The 14085-nt window shown below is 35.7% G+C and overlaps 1 protein-coding gene across 1 annotated transcript in view; it reads left to right on the top strand.

The window, feature by feature from the left end:
• Positions 1-14085, top strand: part of LOC138326151 (ubiquitin carboxyl-terminal hydrolase 24-like) — a 123716-nt gene that overhangs the window by 17177 nt on the left and 92454 nt on the right. The window contains exons 14-24 of the mRNA XM_069272279.1: positions 1935-2096; positions 3466-3549; positions 4466-4615; positions 4827-4958; positions 5371-5482; positions 7711-7787; positions 12049-12189; positions 12492-12545; positions 13024-13136; positions 13342-13519; positions 13960-14058. Coding sequence (XP_069128380.1) covers positions 1935-2096; positions 3466-3549; positions 4466-4615; positions 4827-4958; positions 5371-5482; positions 7711-7787; positions 12049-12189; positions 12492-12545; positions 13024-13136; positions 13342-13519; positions 13960-14058 — 1302 coding nt within the window. The remainder of the gene's footprint in view (positions 1-1934; positions 2097-3465; positions 3550-4465; positions 4616-4826; positions 4959-5370; positions 5483-7710; positions 7788-12048; positions 12190-12491; positions 12546-13023; positions 13137-13341; positions 13520-13959; positions 14059-14085) is intronic.

The following is a 14085-nucleotide window of genomic DNA, read 5'->3' as shown; positions in this document are numbered from 1 at the left end:
CCTGGGGTCTCGCGTTTCCCCCTGGGGAGGGGGTCAAGTTTACTATAGTTTATATAGGGAAAACACATTTATGAGCATGTTTTGCTCAATTTTCATTGGAAACGACTCAAACTTGGTTAGAATTATTAGCCTGAGATAGCATTTTAATATCATATCCACATTGGTCCTGGCCGACCCCCTGGGGGCAGAGGGGTGGGGCTAAAAAAGGGTCAAATAGGCTAAAACTTCAAAAATCTTCTTATGAAATTCTGGAAATGGTAGAATCAAATACTTTTCATAAATAGAAAGGTCTTAAGGTCCTTTACAAAAATTGTGAATTATATGACCCTGAGGTCTCGCGTTTCCCCGTGGGGAGGGGGTCAAGTTTACTATAGTTTATATAGGGAAAACACATTTATGAGCATGTTTTGCTCAATTTTCATTGGGAACGAGTCAAACTTGGTTAGAATTATTAGCCTGAGATAGCATTTTAATATCATATCCACATTGGTCCTGGCCGACCCCCTGGGGGCAGAGGGGTGGGGCTAAAAAAGGGTCAAATAGGCTAAAACTTCAAAAATCTTCTTCTGAAATTCTGGAAATGGTAGAATCAAATACTTTTCATAAATAGAAAGGTCTTAAGGTCCTTTACAAAATTTGTGAATTATATGACCCTGAGGTTTCGCGTTTCCCCTTGGGGAGGGGGTCAAGTTTACTATAGTTTATATAGGAAAAACACATTAATGAGCATTTTTTGCTCAATTTTCATAGGAAATGAGTCAAACTTGGTTAGAATTATTAGCCTGAGGTAGCATTTTAATATCATATCCACATTGGTCCTGGCCGATCCCCTGGGGGCAGAGGGCGGGGCAAAAAAGGGTCAAATAGGCTAAAACTTGAAAAATCTTCTAAAATTCTGGATATAGTGGAATCAAATAATTATAGATGGAAAGGTCTTAAGGTGTTTTATAAAAATTGTGAATTATATGACCTTGGGGTCTCGCGTTACCCTCATGGGAGGGGTCAAGTTTACTTTAGTTTATATAGGAAAAACATATTTGTGAACATTATTGCCCAATTTTCGTAGGAAATGAGTCAAACTTGATAAGCATTATTAGCCTAAGATATAGCATTTTAACATTCATATCCGTCCTTGAGGACCCCTTGGGGGACCAGAGTGGCAGGACCAAAAAGGGTCAAAATTATTAAAATTTCAAAAAATACCTCTAAGTTCACAGGTTTGATGGAAGCAAATACTCTTCATAGTCTAAAAAGTGAAATGTATAAATCACTGACCAACTTCAAGGACCAGCATATAGTGTTTATATGTCTTTAATTTGTTTCATTATATATTCTAACTCAGGTGACCGTTAAGGCCCATGGGCCTCTTGTTGTTTGTTTGCTATCTTCCTTTGAAGGTATCGATTGTGGCATGATAAATTTTGTTCGCAAAATTCTTATCATTTTTGTGTCGACTGCAACGCAAGGGCGACACTTAGGTATCACTATATATGTCTGTGTTGGTGTCTGTGTCAGCGTCGTCGGTGTCCACGGAAATGATTTCTGTGCGATTTATTGTCCAATTTTAACCAAATTTGGTATATTGTTTTATATCAATGAGATCTTAGATGGGTACAATACAGCATGGTCAAAATCTGCAAGAGTTACAGGACTTTAAAATCGTCAAAATAGATAAATCTATGGTTTCCACTCGATTACTTTAGTATTTATTGTACAATTTCAATCAAATTTGGTATATTGCTTTATATTAATGAGATCCCGGAGTGATTTGATACTGGTCAAAAAACTATCAATATTTGCAAGAGTTACAGGACTTGATAACTTCACCTAATTATTAACAATATTTCAAATGAAAATCACTGACTTTAAAGGCAGAATAACTTCTATTGAGTTTCTCTGTTAGGCATTACATCTGAAACCTTTGACATGTACAGGTATTGGAGTTGCTATGGGACCTGTCACATTTGCCGGCCCTATCAACACACCTGATAGAGCAGGCTCTAGAGGAACACCTTGCCATCCTCAGCGACTCCTTCAGTGTCAAGGAACAAGAGAAGAGGAAATATGTTGTCAAATTCGTGGAAGACATTAAAAAGGTAAAAAACAAAATCACTAACATCACACTAGCATTGATCCTTGGAGAATTGAATTTAGTTATCATAGCTTACCATGGAATCACTCGATTGATAGGGAGAAAGGTAAGCTTACCATGGAATCACTCGATTGATAGGGAGAAAGGTAAGCTTACCATGGAATCACTCGATTGATAGGGAGAAAGGTAGATTATTAATGATAATATTCATTCAAGATGTTATATTAAATGTTAAGATACTTTGCTGATTATTGTACCATATCTGTTTGTTTGGAGATGGCTAATATAGGCTTTGCCTGATGCCAAATCCATTTGCATCTTATTTGCAATAAAATCTGTTAAAATTACAAAGACAGATTAATGAGGATATATATCTGATAGTACTATTATTCTGAATAGCTTGGTGAATCTGTTCGATTCTGATACTTCAGGTATAAGTACAAATTAGAATGATTGTATTAATCTTTAATTTTGATGAAATTAACCTACATTATACAGTATTCATTAAAATTTTGTATAACCGGTTATTTTGCGATTTGATCAAAAACAAGAAAATCATATGTCAGTAATTTTAAATTTTTGTGATATGGATTTAAAGGTAGATCAGGGCTCAAAATTAACACTCACACACTCGCCAAATGTCAGTTGGTTTTTGAAATGATGAGTGAAAAAATATTGTACATGTACTTGCATTTTTTGGCGAGCGGGTGCATCGTTTGTCATTCTAAATACATATACAGTTACTAAATATTGCAATCAATACGCCTGTCATAAATTGTGTACCAAAGTATAGCCTACATGAATCGTGAAACAAAAAGCATAACATTCCACACAAATAGCTCAATGTCTTGCCCATGCTTGTAAATACTGTACACTTTCAAGCGTCCAAAAACAATGACATTGATGTGGTATGAAGTTCAGAAGTGTTTCGCAAAACAATCTTTCTTCCGAATGATTTATGTAGTTTTAAAAATGGCTGACATAACAAAGTTCTTTCAGCCATCAAAATTGCTAAAACGTGCAAAATGTTATTAACAGTTAAGCTTAGACAAAATCAAGTGACACTTGAATCATATTTAAGTTTTATAATACATGCCACATAATAGTCATTCTGAAAATAAAATGTTGTTAAACTACACCAGTATAATGACATTAAAAATGTAAAACCTTTATTGCTATATACAATAATGGAATATAATAGTTATCAATGAATTTGTTTGCTTTTAATAATACACTTTCAAAGTGGCAAGCAAGTTTCTGAATTGGCGGGTTGAAATTTTACCAACTTGCCACAATCCTAGCAATAACCTGCAAAATAACAGGCTATACAGTACTCTAAATCAACATGTGATTAATTATTTTTGCCTTTTCAGGGTGCTTGTGTTCTGCCAGCTCTGAAGCAGTTGTTACACATTTGTAAAAACATCTTAAAACAGTGCATTCAGAAGTCGGACAAGGTAAGTTGTTATAGCAATCTTACATATATTCATGGTATTTTTTCGATAAAGTTAAACATCCTCAATACTCCAGGGGTTAGAATCACTGACGATATATATCCAACTCTTGAATATCTCATAATAAAACTAGAGGCAGGTCAGAAGAAAAAATTTGAACCAATTCAATCACAGACCTGCAAAGATTTCCTTTGAAAACAACAGAGACGCCCAACTTCAAAGCCACACATGTACAGTCAACCACAGTGTACCATTATATGGCTCTTTTGATGTACATCAAAGGACTAGAATACCTGTTCTGTTCTGTTGCCTCCAGTTCGAGATAGTCCAGGGGTGGATATAATGACAATTATAGTAACCCCTGTATATCAAGGATGAACATTTCCTCTAATTTACAATATTTGGGCATCTTTAAGACACAAAATGAATAAACAAAATTATTATGTGATAAACTAAAAGAATTTACACAATCTTTTTAAACTGTGATATTCTTTATGCATGAATTAATATGATTCATACTGATTTCTTAGCTTCCATACCATATTAAGCATTGAACGTCTATCAGTTGGCATGCGCTAGCACTTCATTCTGACTTTGTCTCTGTCCAGTTGGCATTCATATTGGCTATGAATGCCAACTGAAAGAGGTTCAATACTGATATTAACATTTTATAACAATTCTATTATAAAATCTCAAGAAATTTTGTGTCTATACTGAATAAATAATTCATTATCATCAAAAAAGGAAAAGCCATTTGAATAGCCATCTTTCATGAGCACTGGCAAGACAATCGTGATGCAACAATGATAATGACGTCATAATAAGCAGATGGCAGTTCATAGACTGATGAATGCCAACTGCACTTGGTAAGTTTACATAGTAGGACTGCAATAAAAATATAAATATTATCTGTTGACAGGGTATTCTTCATGAGCTCAACAAGAACCATGATGTGATCAAGCTTGTCACCAACAGTCTAGTCAAATGTCACAAACTGGCCGTAACGTCCACCGGAGACGGTCAGCTCGGTCAACACACTATTGTGGACGGCCGCTACATGCATTCTGAGGTACGTTTCTCTTCTGAAAAACAGTAGCTTTTATGTTGTCCTCTTTTGACTGGTAACATATGTGAAATACATTTGTTGGTATGTCATATTATTAACATTAAAAAGTATGTTGATAATTCTAAGCATAAAGTAATATATTTAACCAGTGACATACCATGGTACGGTTATGCCTCTTTTTTTATAAGTTTAATTTTTTTTTCTTTTTGAACAGTATGTTACAAACCACCTGAGTTTCCTGCAGTACATGTTGCAAGAGGGCGCTCTCTATCTCCCTTGGAGCAGGGCACGAGATATCTGGGGAACGCTGATTGGTAGTTCAGAGGCTTGTGACTGGGACAGGGAAGTATGTTGATAAAAGTCTTCAAATACATGAATTTTGAAATTTGATTTATGGAAAAAAAATAATGAGTACTAATGTTTGCTTCACTATTAAGATCTACCATTGAGTGCTGAAAGAAATTTCATAAAAAAAATGTTTGTAGGTTTGAGAACAAAAGCATAATTTGAATATAACCATACTATACAACAAGATTTTTTGTGGTGGTTTATAATGAAAAAAACATGAATTTAAAAACAACGACATATGTTTTGTACATTACTCTAATCTTTGTCCCAAACACTAAGCAAAAAATTATTTTTACCTTTTCATTATATAATATCAATCGATTGCAACAGTTCATGTAAAAAAAATAAGATATGCATGCGACTGGGGATGAGCCTTATAGCCTCCATTCCACTGATACTTGTTGTTGCAGACCTGTTATGATTGGTTCAGTCATGGACTCACAGATCTGGAGATGGAAACTCAAAGCCAGCTATTCCAGAAAGAATTACTAAAACTTGACCCTGCCAAACTCAGTGAGAAAGGTAATGGTATGAAAACTTGACCCTGCCAAACTCAGTGAGAAAGGTAATGGTATTAAAACTTGACCCTGCCAAACTCAGTAAGAAAGGTAATGGTATGAAAACTTGACCCTACCAAACTCAGTGAGAAAGGTAATGGTATTAAAACTTGACCCTGCCAAACTCAGTGAGAAAGGTAATGGTATGAAAACTTGACCCTACCAAACTCAGTAAGAAAGGTAATGGTATTAAAACTTGACCCTGCCAAACTCAGTGAGAAAGGTAATGGTATGAAAACTTGACCCTGCCAAACTCAGTGAGAAAGGTAATGGATGAAAACTTGACCCTGCCAAACTCAGTGAGAAAGGTAATGGTATAAAACTTGACCCTGCCAAACTCAGTGAGAAAGGTAATGGTATAAAACTGACCCTGCCAAACTCAGTGAGAAAGGTAATGGTATTAAAACTTGACCCTGCCAAACTCAGTGAGAAAGGTAATGGTATGAAAACTTGACCCTGCCAAACTCAGTGAGAAAGGTAATGGTATTAAAACTTGACCCTGCCAAACTCAGTAAGAAAGGTAATGGTATGAAAACTTGACCCTGCCAAACTCAGTGAGAAAGGTAATGGTATGAAAACTTGACCCTGCCAAACTCAGTGAGAAAGGTAATGGTATTGGTAAAAAACTTGACCCTGCCAAACTCAGTGAGAAAGGTAATGGTATGAAAACTTGACCCTGCCAAACTCAGTGAGAAAGGTAATGGTATTAAAACTTGACCCTGCCAAACTCAGTGAGAAAGGTAATGGTATGAAAACTTGACCCTGCCAAACTCAGTGAGAAAGGTAATGGTATGAAAACTTGACCCTGCCAAACTCAGTAAGAAAGGTAATGGTATTAAAACTTGACCCTGCCAAACTCAGTAAAAAGGTAATGGTATTAAAACATGACCCTACCAAACTCAGTAAGAAAGGTAATGGTATTAAAACTTGACCCTACCAAACTCAGTAAGAAAGGTAATGGTATGAAAACTTGACCCTACCAAACTCAGTAAGACAGGTAATGGTATTAAAACTTGACCCTGCCAAACTCAGTAAGAAAGGTAATGGTATTAAAACTTGACCCTGCCAAACTCAGTAAGAAAGGTAATGGTATTAAAACTTGACCCTGCCAAACTCAGTAAGAAAGGTAATGGTATTAAAACTTGACCCTGCCAAACTCAGTAAGAAAGGTAATGGTATGAAAACTTGACCCTACCAAACTCAGTAAGAAAGGTAATGGTATTGCGACCAAAGAGATTGCAAAATGGGTGATAGTCATATACAGTTCACTTGAGTTTAAAAAAATTAAATTTTGTTGTTTTTTTAGGTCACCTGACCATAGTCACCTGAGATAGCTTAATGAAACTTTGTATATAGACTAACATTGGAAAGATCTTGAATGAGTTCGAAAAAATCAACCTGATTCGAATATAACTTACGGAGTTATTGCCCTTTGCAATAATAATTCTTGAACTTTGTGAAAACAATTACTTGAGTAAATATGAATTGAGCTTTATGAAAATGTCTATGTAGACTAACATTGAAAATACCTCAGACATTTTGAAAATGAGATTTATTTGACAGGAATTTATGGAGATTATGCACTTTGCACTAATAATTATGATTTGACCATGTGAATATGATAACTTGAGTAAATATGCACCCAGCTTGATTTCAAATTTATATGTAGACTTACATTGGAAAGATCTTTGATGAGTTCGAATTGGAAAGATCTTTGATGAGTTCGAATTGGAAAGATCTTTGATGAGTTCGAAAATCAGCTTGATTCGACTCTAACTTAATTACAGAGTTATAGCCCTTTGTAATATGCACCAATCTTAATGAAACTTTGTATGTAGACCTATTAGATCTATGTTCCTATTTTGTGAACAAAAGAAAACAATTGGCTAGTAAATGACATAACTAATTTGTATCAAATGTCAGGTGATCTTTAAGGCTAGATCCTTTTGTTTTTCTTCTCAAAATATTACATACAAAAACTCAAGCTTTAGTGACTTCAGAAGCCTGTAAATGTCAGCCAGTCAAATCTGCATTGACCCACATGATCAGATATACTCATGAGAATCAGTTTGTGGAACAATATTTCATTGTTTAGTCTACTTGAACAGAACTAAGAACATTTAGGAAGTTTACGGTATACATTTCATCGTTTTAGAGTACTAAAACTTTACAAAGATACTTGTTTCTTTTCAGGTTTTACCTGTTTCAAAAGCTTCTTTGAAAATGTCAATAAATTTGAACATCGCCTTAAATCTGACGGGAATAAATTGGTGAGTAAAACCTGATATGTTCTGAGAGTGATCTTGTTTTAGATTGTGTTCTGTAATAGAAATCTGCCAGTCAAAGCAACGAGGCTGCAGCTTGCTTCTTAACCTGTTAGCTGGAAAGACAATCTGTCGTATTTATTCCATTAGAAGCCCCATTTTCAACGTCCCCACCTATTTTCTGAGTTATTTTTCCAACCTAAGACATTAAACTTCCCATCAAAATGTCAAATTTTCCAACGGTAAGTCACAAAGCCTCCCTTTAAAATGTCAAATGTTTACACTGTAAAGGTAATAAACCATAACAATACATTTGTCTTTAGCGATACCAGCTTACGATCGTGATTAAACTTCAAAGGGCCGACTTGCAGGCCTAAGCTAAGGATATCTGGTGACGAAGCCATTTGTTCACTAGGCCAAAATGTACTTGATAATTTGATAAAGCTTCTAATATATATGTGAATATAAACTGCAATAAAACACTGTATGAAGTAATTCTTGCGTCTGCTAGGGCTAGGCTTACACGAATGCACTGTGACACTCTTCAAACATGTGCTCCCATGATGCACTGCGCCACATCTGGAGTGCAAACAATCATGGTGGCTTTGTTACCAACATGCATGGCCTCTGACACGCTGATTAACAAGGTAGTGATATGTTAGGAATTAAATGACAAGTGATTAATTGCACACTTTGTGGCAAAATTCTAGTGATATGATAGAACTCACAGTAATTACTTACATAATATATACTACTAATAATAAAAATACTGTTAGAGGTATCTTCATAATTCCAACTGTTCCGAAATCAGAATGATTTTTAGCTCACCTGACCCGAAAGGGGGAGGGGAACAGAACTTGTATAAATTTTGTCTCTGATCCCCCAGGGGCAGGAGGGGCAGGGCCCAATAGGGGAAATAGAGGTAAATCCTTTAAATCGCTACTAGTCATAGAGTTCTGAATGGAATGTAACCAAATTTGGCCATAAACAACCTTGGGGGAAGGGGAACAGAACTTGTATAAATTTTGGCTCTGGTCCCCCGGGGGCAGGAGGGGCGGGGCCCAATAGGGGAAATAGAGGTAAATCCTTTAAATCGCCACTTGTCCTAGAGTTCTGCATGGATTGTAACCAAATTTGGCCACAAACATCCTTGAGGGAAGGGGAACAGAACTTGTATAAATTTTGGCTCTGACCCCCAGGGGCAGGAGGGGCGGGGCTCAATAGGGGAAATAGAGGTAAATCCTATAAATCGCTACTTGTCCTAGAGTTCTGCATGGATTGTAACCAAATTTGGCCACAAACATCCTTGGGGGAAGGGGGAAAGAACTTGTATAAATTTTGGCTCTGACCCCCTGGGAGCAGGAGGGGCGGGGCCCAATAGGGGAAATAGAGGTAATTCCTATAAAACGCTACTTGTCCTAGAGTTCTGCATGGATTGTAACCAAATTTGGCCACAAACATCCTTGGGGGAAGGGGGAAAGAACTTGTATAAATTTTGGCTCTGACCCCCCGGGGGCAGGAGGGGCGGGGCCCAATAGGGGAAATAGAGGTAAATCCTATAAATCGCTACTTGTCCTAGAGTTCTGCATGGATTGTAACCAAATTTGGCCACAAACATCCTTGGGGGAAGGGGGAAAGAACTTGTATAAATTTTGGCTCTGACCCCCTGGGAGCAGGAGGGGCGGGGCCCAATAGGGGAAATAGAGGTAAATCCTATAAATCGCTACTTGTCCTAGAGTTCTGCATGGATTGTAACCAAATTTGGCCACAAACATCCTTGGGGGAAGGGGAACAGAACTTGTATAAATTTTGGCTCTGACCCCCCGGGGGCAGGAGGGGCGGGGCCCAATAGGGGAAATAGAGGTAAATCCTATAAATCGCTACTTGTCCTAGAGTTCTGCATGGATTGTAACCAAATTTGGCCACAAACATCCTTGGGGGAAGGGGGAAAGAACTTGTATAAATTTTGGCTCTGACCCCCTGGGGGCAAGAGGGGCGGGGCCAAATAGGGGAAATAGAGGTAAATCCTATAAATCGCTACTTGTCCTAGAGTTCTGCATGGATTGTAATCAAATTTGGCCACAAATATCCTTTGGGAAAGGGGAACAGAACTTGTATAAATTTTGGCTCTGACCCCCCGGGGTCAGGAGGGGCGGGGCCCAATAGGGGAAATAAGAGGTAAATATTCAAATTCCTTCAGAAAAGAAACAATGAACCTGTATTCAGAACATGATTTGACATTTCAAACCAGGTGAGCAATACAGGCCCTCTGGGCCTCTTGATTTAGTGTTCCAGCAAAATATAAATGTATTTTATTTTTCTTACTTTTTGAGAAAATCAACTTTTTATGTCCCTGTTCCCCCGATGCAAAAATTCAAACAATCATGGTGGCTTTGTTACCGACATGCATGGCCTCTGACACGCTGATTAACAAGATAGTGATATGTTAGGAATTAAATGACAAGTGATTAATTGCACACTTTGTGGCAAAATTCTAGTGATATGGGACAACTCACAGTAATAATAATTATAATAATAATGAAATCTTTTATTTAACCAGGGTAACATATTTAGACAAGTCTAATTTACAATATGGCCCTGCATCAATATATACAGTTATCACAGAAAACAGTCATTACTTATTAAAGTTTAGTCTAGCCAGAAATTGTCACGATCGTGGGACTGAGGTCGACCTCGTTTTCTACACCCATGTCAACAAGTTATTGAGCTAAACTTTATGATAAAATGTTCATGATCAAGTGAAATTGTTTTCGAACATTCAGACCAATTATTCTTTTTATTAGCTCGCCTATTCGAAGAATAGGGGGAGCTAATGTTGTCACCCCGGCGTCAGTTTTTGAGCAAGTTTCTGTTTCGTCAATTGTTTAAGCTTAAGTCATCATAAATGTTTATGATTTTTTTTCCTAATGTGTATGGATGCTGAACGTGATAATACAACCAATTTGGGGCCCTTTAGGGAGTTTTTGAGTCTGTTAATTTGTCATATTTCCATGTTAAAGTTTTTGAGCAATTAAGTTTCTATTTTGTCAATTGTTTAAGCATAAGTCATCATAAATGTTTATGATTTTAATTTCCTAATGTGTATGGATGCTGAACGTGATAATACAACCAATTTGGGGCCCTTTAGGGGGTTTTTGAGTCTGTTAATTTGTCATATTTCCATGTTTAAATAGTAAATACTTGAACATCAACTTCTTCTGAATAGGCGAGCTTTGCTGTTCTCCTACAGCTCTTGTTTATTATTCAATGTTTCAAAAATGAACTTACAACATTGTTGGCAGTATATGTGCATTTGGTACTGTTTTTCTGACACATTTTGAGTCTTAAATGTTGTGTTCTATTAGATGCCCCCTTTTTGAAAAAAAAAATCATGCCCCTAGGGCTTCCTATAGAATAAATACTGTACTTTTGTAATGATAATAATAGCTTTACCCGAAAATAGTCTCTCCAGTTCTCTGTATGTGTTACTGGGTCTTTTCAGTTTTGAGTGAAATAGTTTTTGTTTATTTACTGTGATAATTTGATATGAGTCAAGTTGAAGAAAAAAGTTAATTCTTCAGAGTGGATGATTAATGTGTTTATATATATATATATATAACATTAGAACTCTCAGGTTAGATAATATTTTGTTGTACTGTTTTGTCAGATTACAGCTTAGATAATATTTTGTTGTACTATTTTGCCAGATTACAGGTTAGATAATATTTTGTTGTACTAATTTTCCAGATTACAGGTTAGATACTATTTTGTTGTACTATTTTGTCATATTACAGGTTAGATAATATTTTGTTGTACTATTTTGCCAGATTACAGGTTAGATACTATTTTGTTGTACTATTTTGCCAGATTACAGGTTAGATAATATTTTGTTGTACTATTTTGCCAGATTACAGGTTAGATACTATTTTGTTGTACTATTTTGCCAGATTACAGGTTAGATTCTATTTTGTTGTACTATTTTGCCAGATTACAGGTTAGATACTATTTTGTTGTACTATTTTGCCAGATTACAGGTTAGATACTATTTTGTTGTACTATTTTGCCAGATTACAGGTTAGATACTATTTTGTTGTACTATTTTGCCAGATTACAGGTTAGATACTATTTTGTTGTACTAATTTGTCAGATTACAGGTTAGATAATATTTTGTTGTACTATTTTGCCAGATTACAGGTTAGATAATATTTTGTTCTACTAATTTGTCAGATTACAGGTTAGATAATATTTTGTTCTACTATTTTGCCAGGTCGTAGAGAAGAGTGAACTCTTCGGATTGGATTATATCTGGGAGATTTGCCTCAACACTCCAGATGAATCCATTGCGAGCCAAGCCATCTCATTGCTTTTGTCTGTTCTCTACACAAACCTGGCACCAAGACTCAAAAAAGTAGGTAGAAAATACTCTTCTCCATCAGCATTATACAATTTTATTTTTCCCTGGCTTACAAGAAAATTTTAAATGACTATAAACTTTACTGGTTAAGCATTTACACCATGTAAGAACAATTTGTAGTATGGAATCTTGTTGTAGGTATTTCAGGTAAGACATCATGTTTGTCTTGCAGCATGTATTTAATATGTAAATTGATCAAGTCATTGCTAAGTTCTAGTCAGTGAATGGAATCATAAAACATAGGTTTGACCTAAATACTGAAAATTAGATATAATTTAAAACTATTTTATTTGTAGGACCCTGTGATACTACACAAGAAATTCATAGCTGACAGTAAGAGCAGACTAGAGGTATGTCTTAATATAAATGATTTGATGGAATTCATGTAAATGATTGATCATTTTTAACTGTTTAAACACGTTGAAAAAATTTGTTTTATAGACATTTATAGACATAGGCAAGGAATCAGATACAAAAATTTGCTAAAATTATATGTTAAACATCAAGTAAAAGCCAATTTAATTTTCAAAGTTTTGAAAAGTGCAGCTTTCATTTCTGTATTCATTTTATGATAAGATATTTGAGTTACTAAAAGTATTGATTTATCATAGCTTTATTTATTTATCTTAATTCAAAGGATAAACATATATTGTAAGGGCCATGACATTATAGTCCTGAACAGTTTTAAACAAGTTCTCAGAGAAAATGCATTAAGCACAATCGCATATTAATACAAAGTTCTTGGTGTTCAAATCACTAAAACAACATTACTCTTAAATTCATAAGTTCAGAGTGTTTTCATACATTACATATGTTGTTCCTTTCCAGGCGGCCATGATTGGGATAGGTGGCACTGTTGTAGCTCAGTCCATCTCCTGGGCAACCAAAACTCTCACAGCAGCCATTGTTGCTGAGGTGGCCAATGTGCCTTTACCCTCAAAGTAAGTTTTACATCTCTGTATAAGATACTTGATCTTTGGTTTGAATTAGAGAGACATACATTCTGTATTACTGTATTTGGGTGAGTTTGCAGAACATTATCTCTAAGTTATTGTGGCCTTGAACCTCAAGTCTCTTATAAAAGCATACTTACAAAGAACTGTAGATAATCTGATCAACATGGGAAATAAAATATCTATTATTTAGGACCATCAAGCTGATGAACATTGAGCGATTAATGTGGCTGGCTGAGGAGTATGTACTGAACGTTGAGGAGACTCACCACACTACGCGAACCATTCTTCCTCACGGCGCATCATTTCACGGACACCAGATGAACCTAACTGTAACATCTGAGTCACCCAAACAGGAATTCTTACTAGTGGTATGGTGCATGATATTAAGCTACAACACGTAAAGCTTATTGTTTAATTTCATGTATCAGTTTGCAGGGAGAAGACCTATGTAGGCAATGCTTAATGTTTAATTCCTTCGACATTGTCAATAAAATTGTTTGAAATTGAATTGAAATTTCATGTATAAGGTTATAGCAGAAAGTGATGGAGTTGATGTGAAGCTATTGATATTTTCATAAAATTCACAATTATTGACTCACTATGAGGTCTTTGCGAAAAGTATGTATATTAAATGTGAGTACTCTTTACAAATTTAACTGAACAACAATCATAAAATAAACTTTGAATGAAACAAAGTTTATGGGAATGACAAGCTGATCATTTTATTTTAATTTTTGAATACAATTTCCTTATAAATATTTGTGTAAGTTTTCTTTTCATTGAAAATTAATTTGAAATTATTTTGCAGTGTCACAGCAATGAAACTCTTGGATCCATTAGGCAGAAAATAGCGAGCAAGTTACGTCAGACGCCTGAAAACATACAGGTGGTGGCCCAGGATAAAATGGTAGGGAAAATACAGGTTGTGGTCCAG

The sequence above is a fragment of the Argopecten irradians genome, chromosome 6 (assembly GCF_041381155.1).
Source record: "Argopecten irradians isolate NY chromosome 6, Ai_NY, whole genome shotgun sequence".
NCBI lineage: Eukaryota > Metazoa > Mollusca > Bivalvia > Pectinida > Pectinidae > Argopecten > Argopecten irradians.
This window is presented reverse-complemented; position numbering and strand designations above follow the sequence as displayed.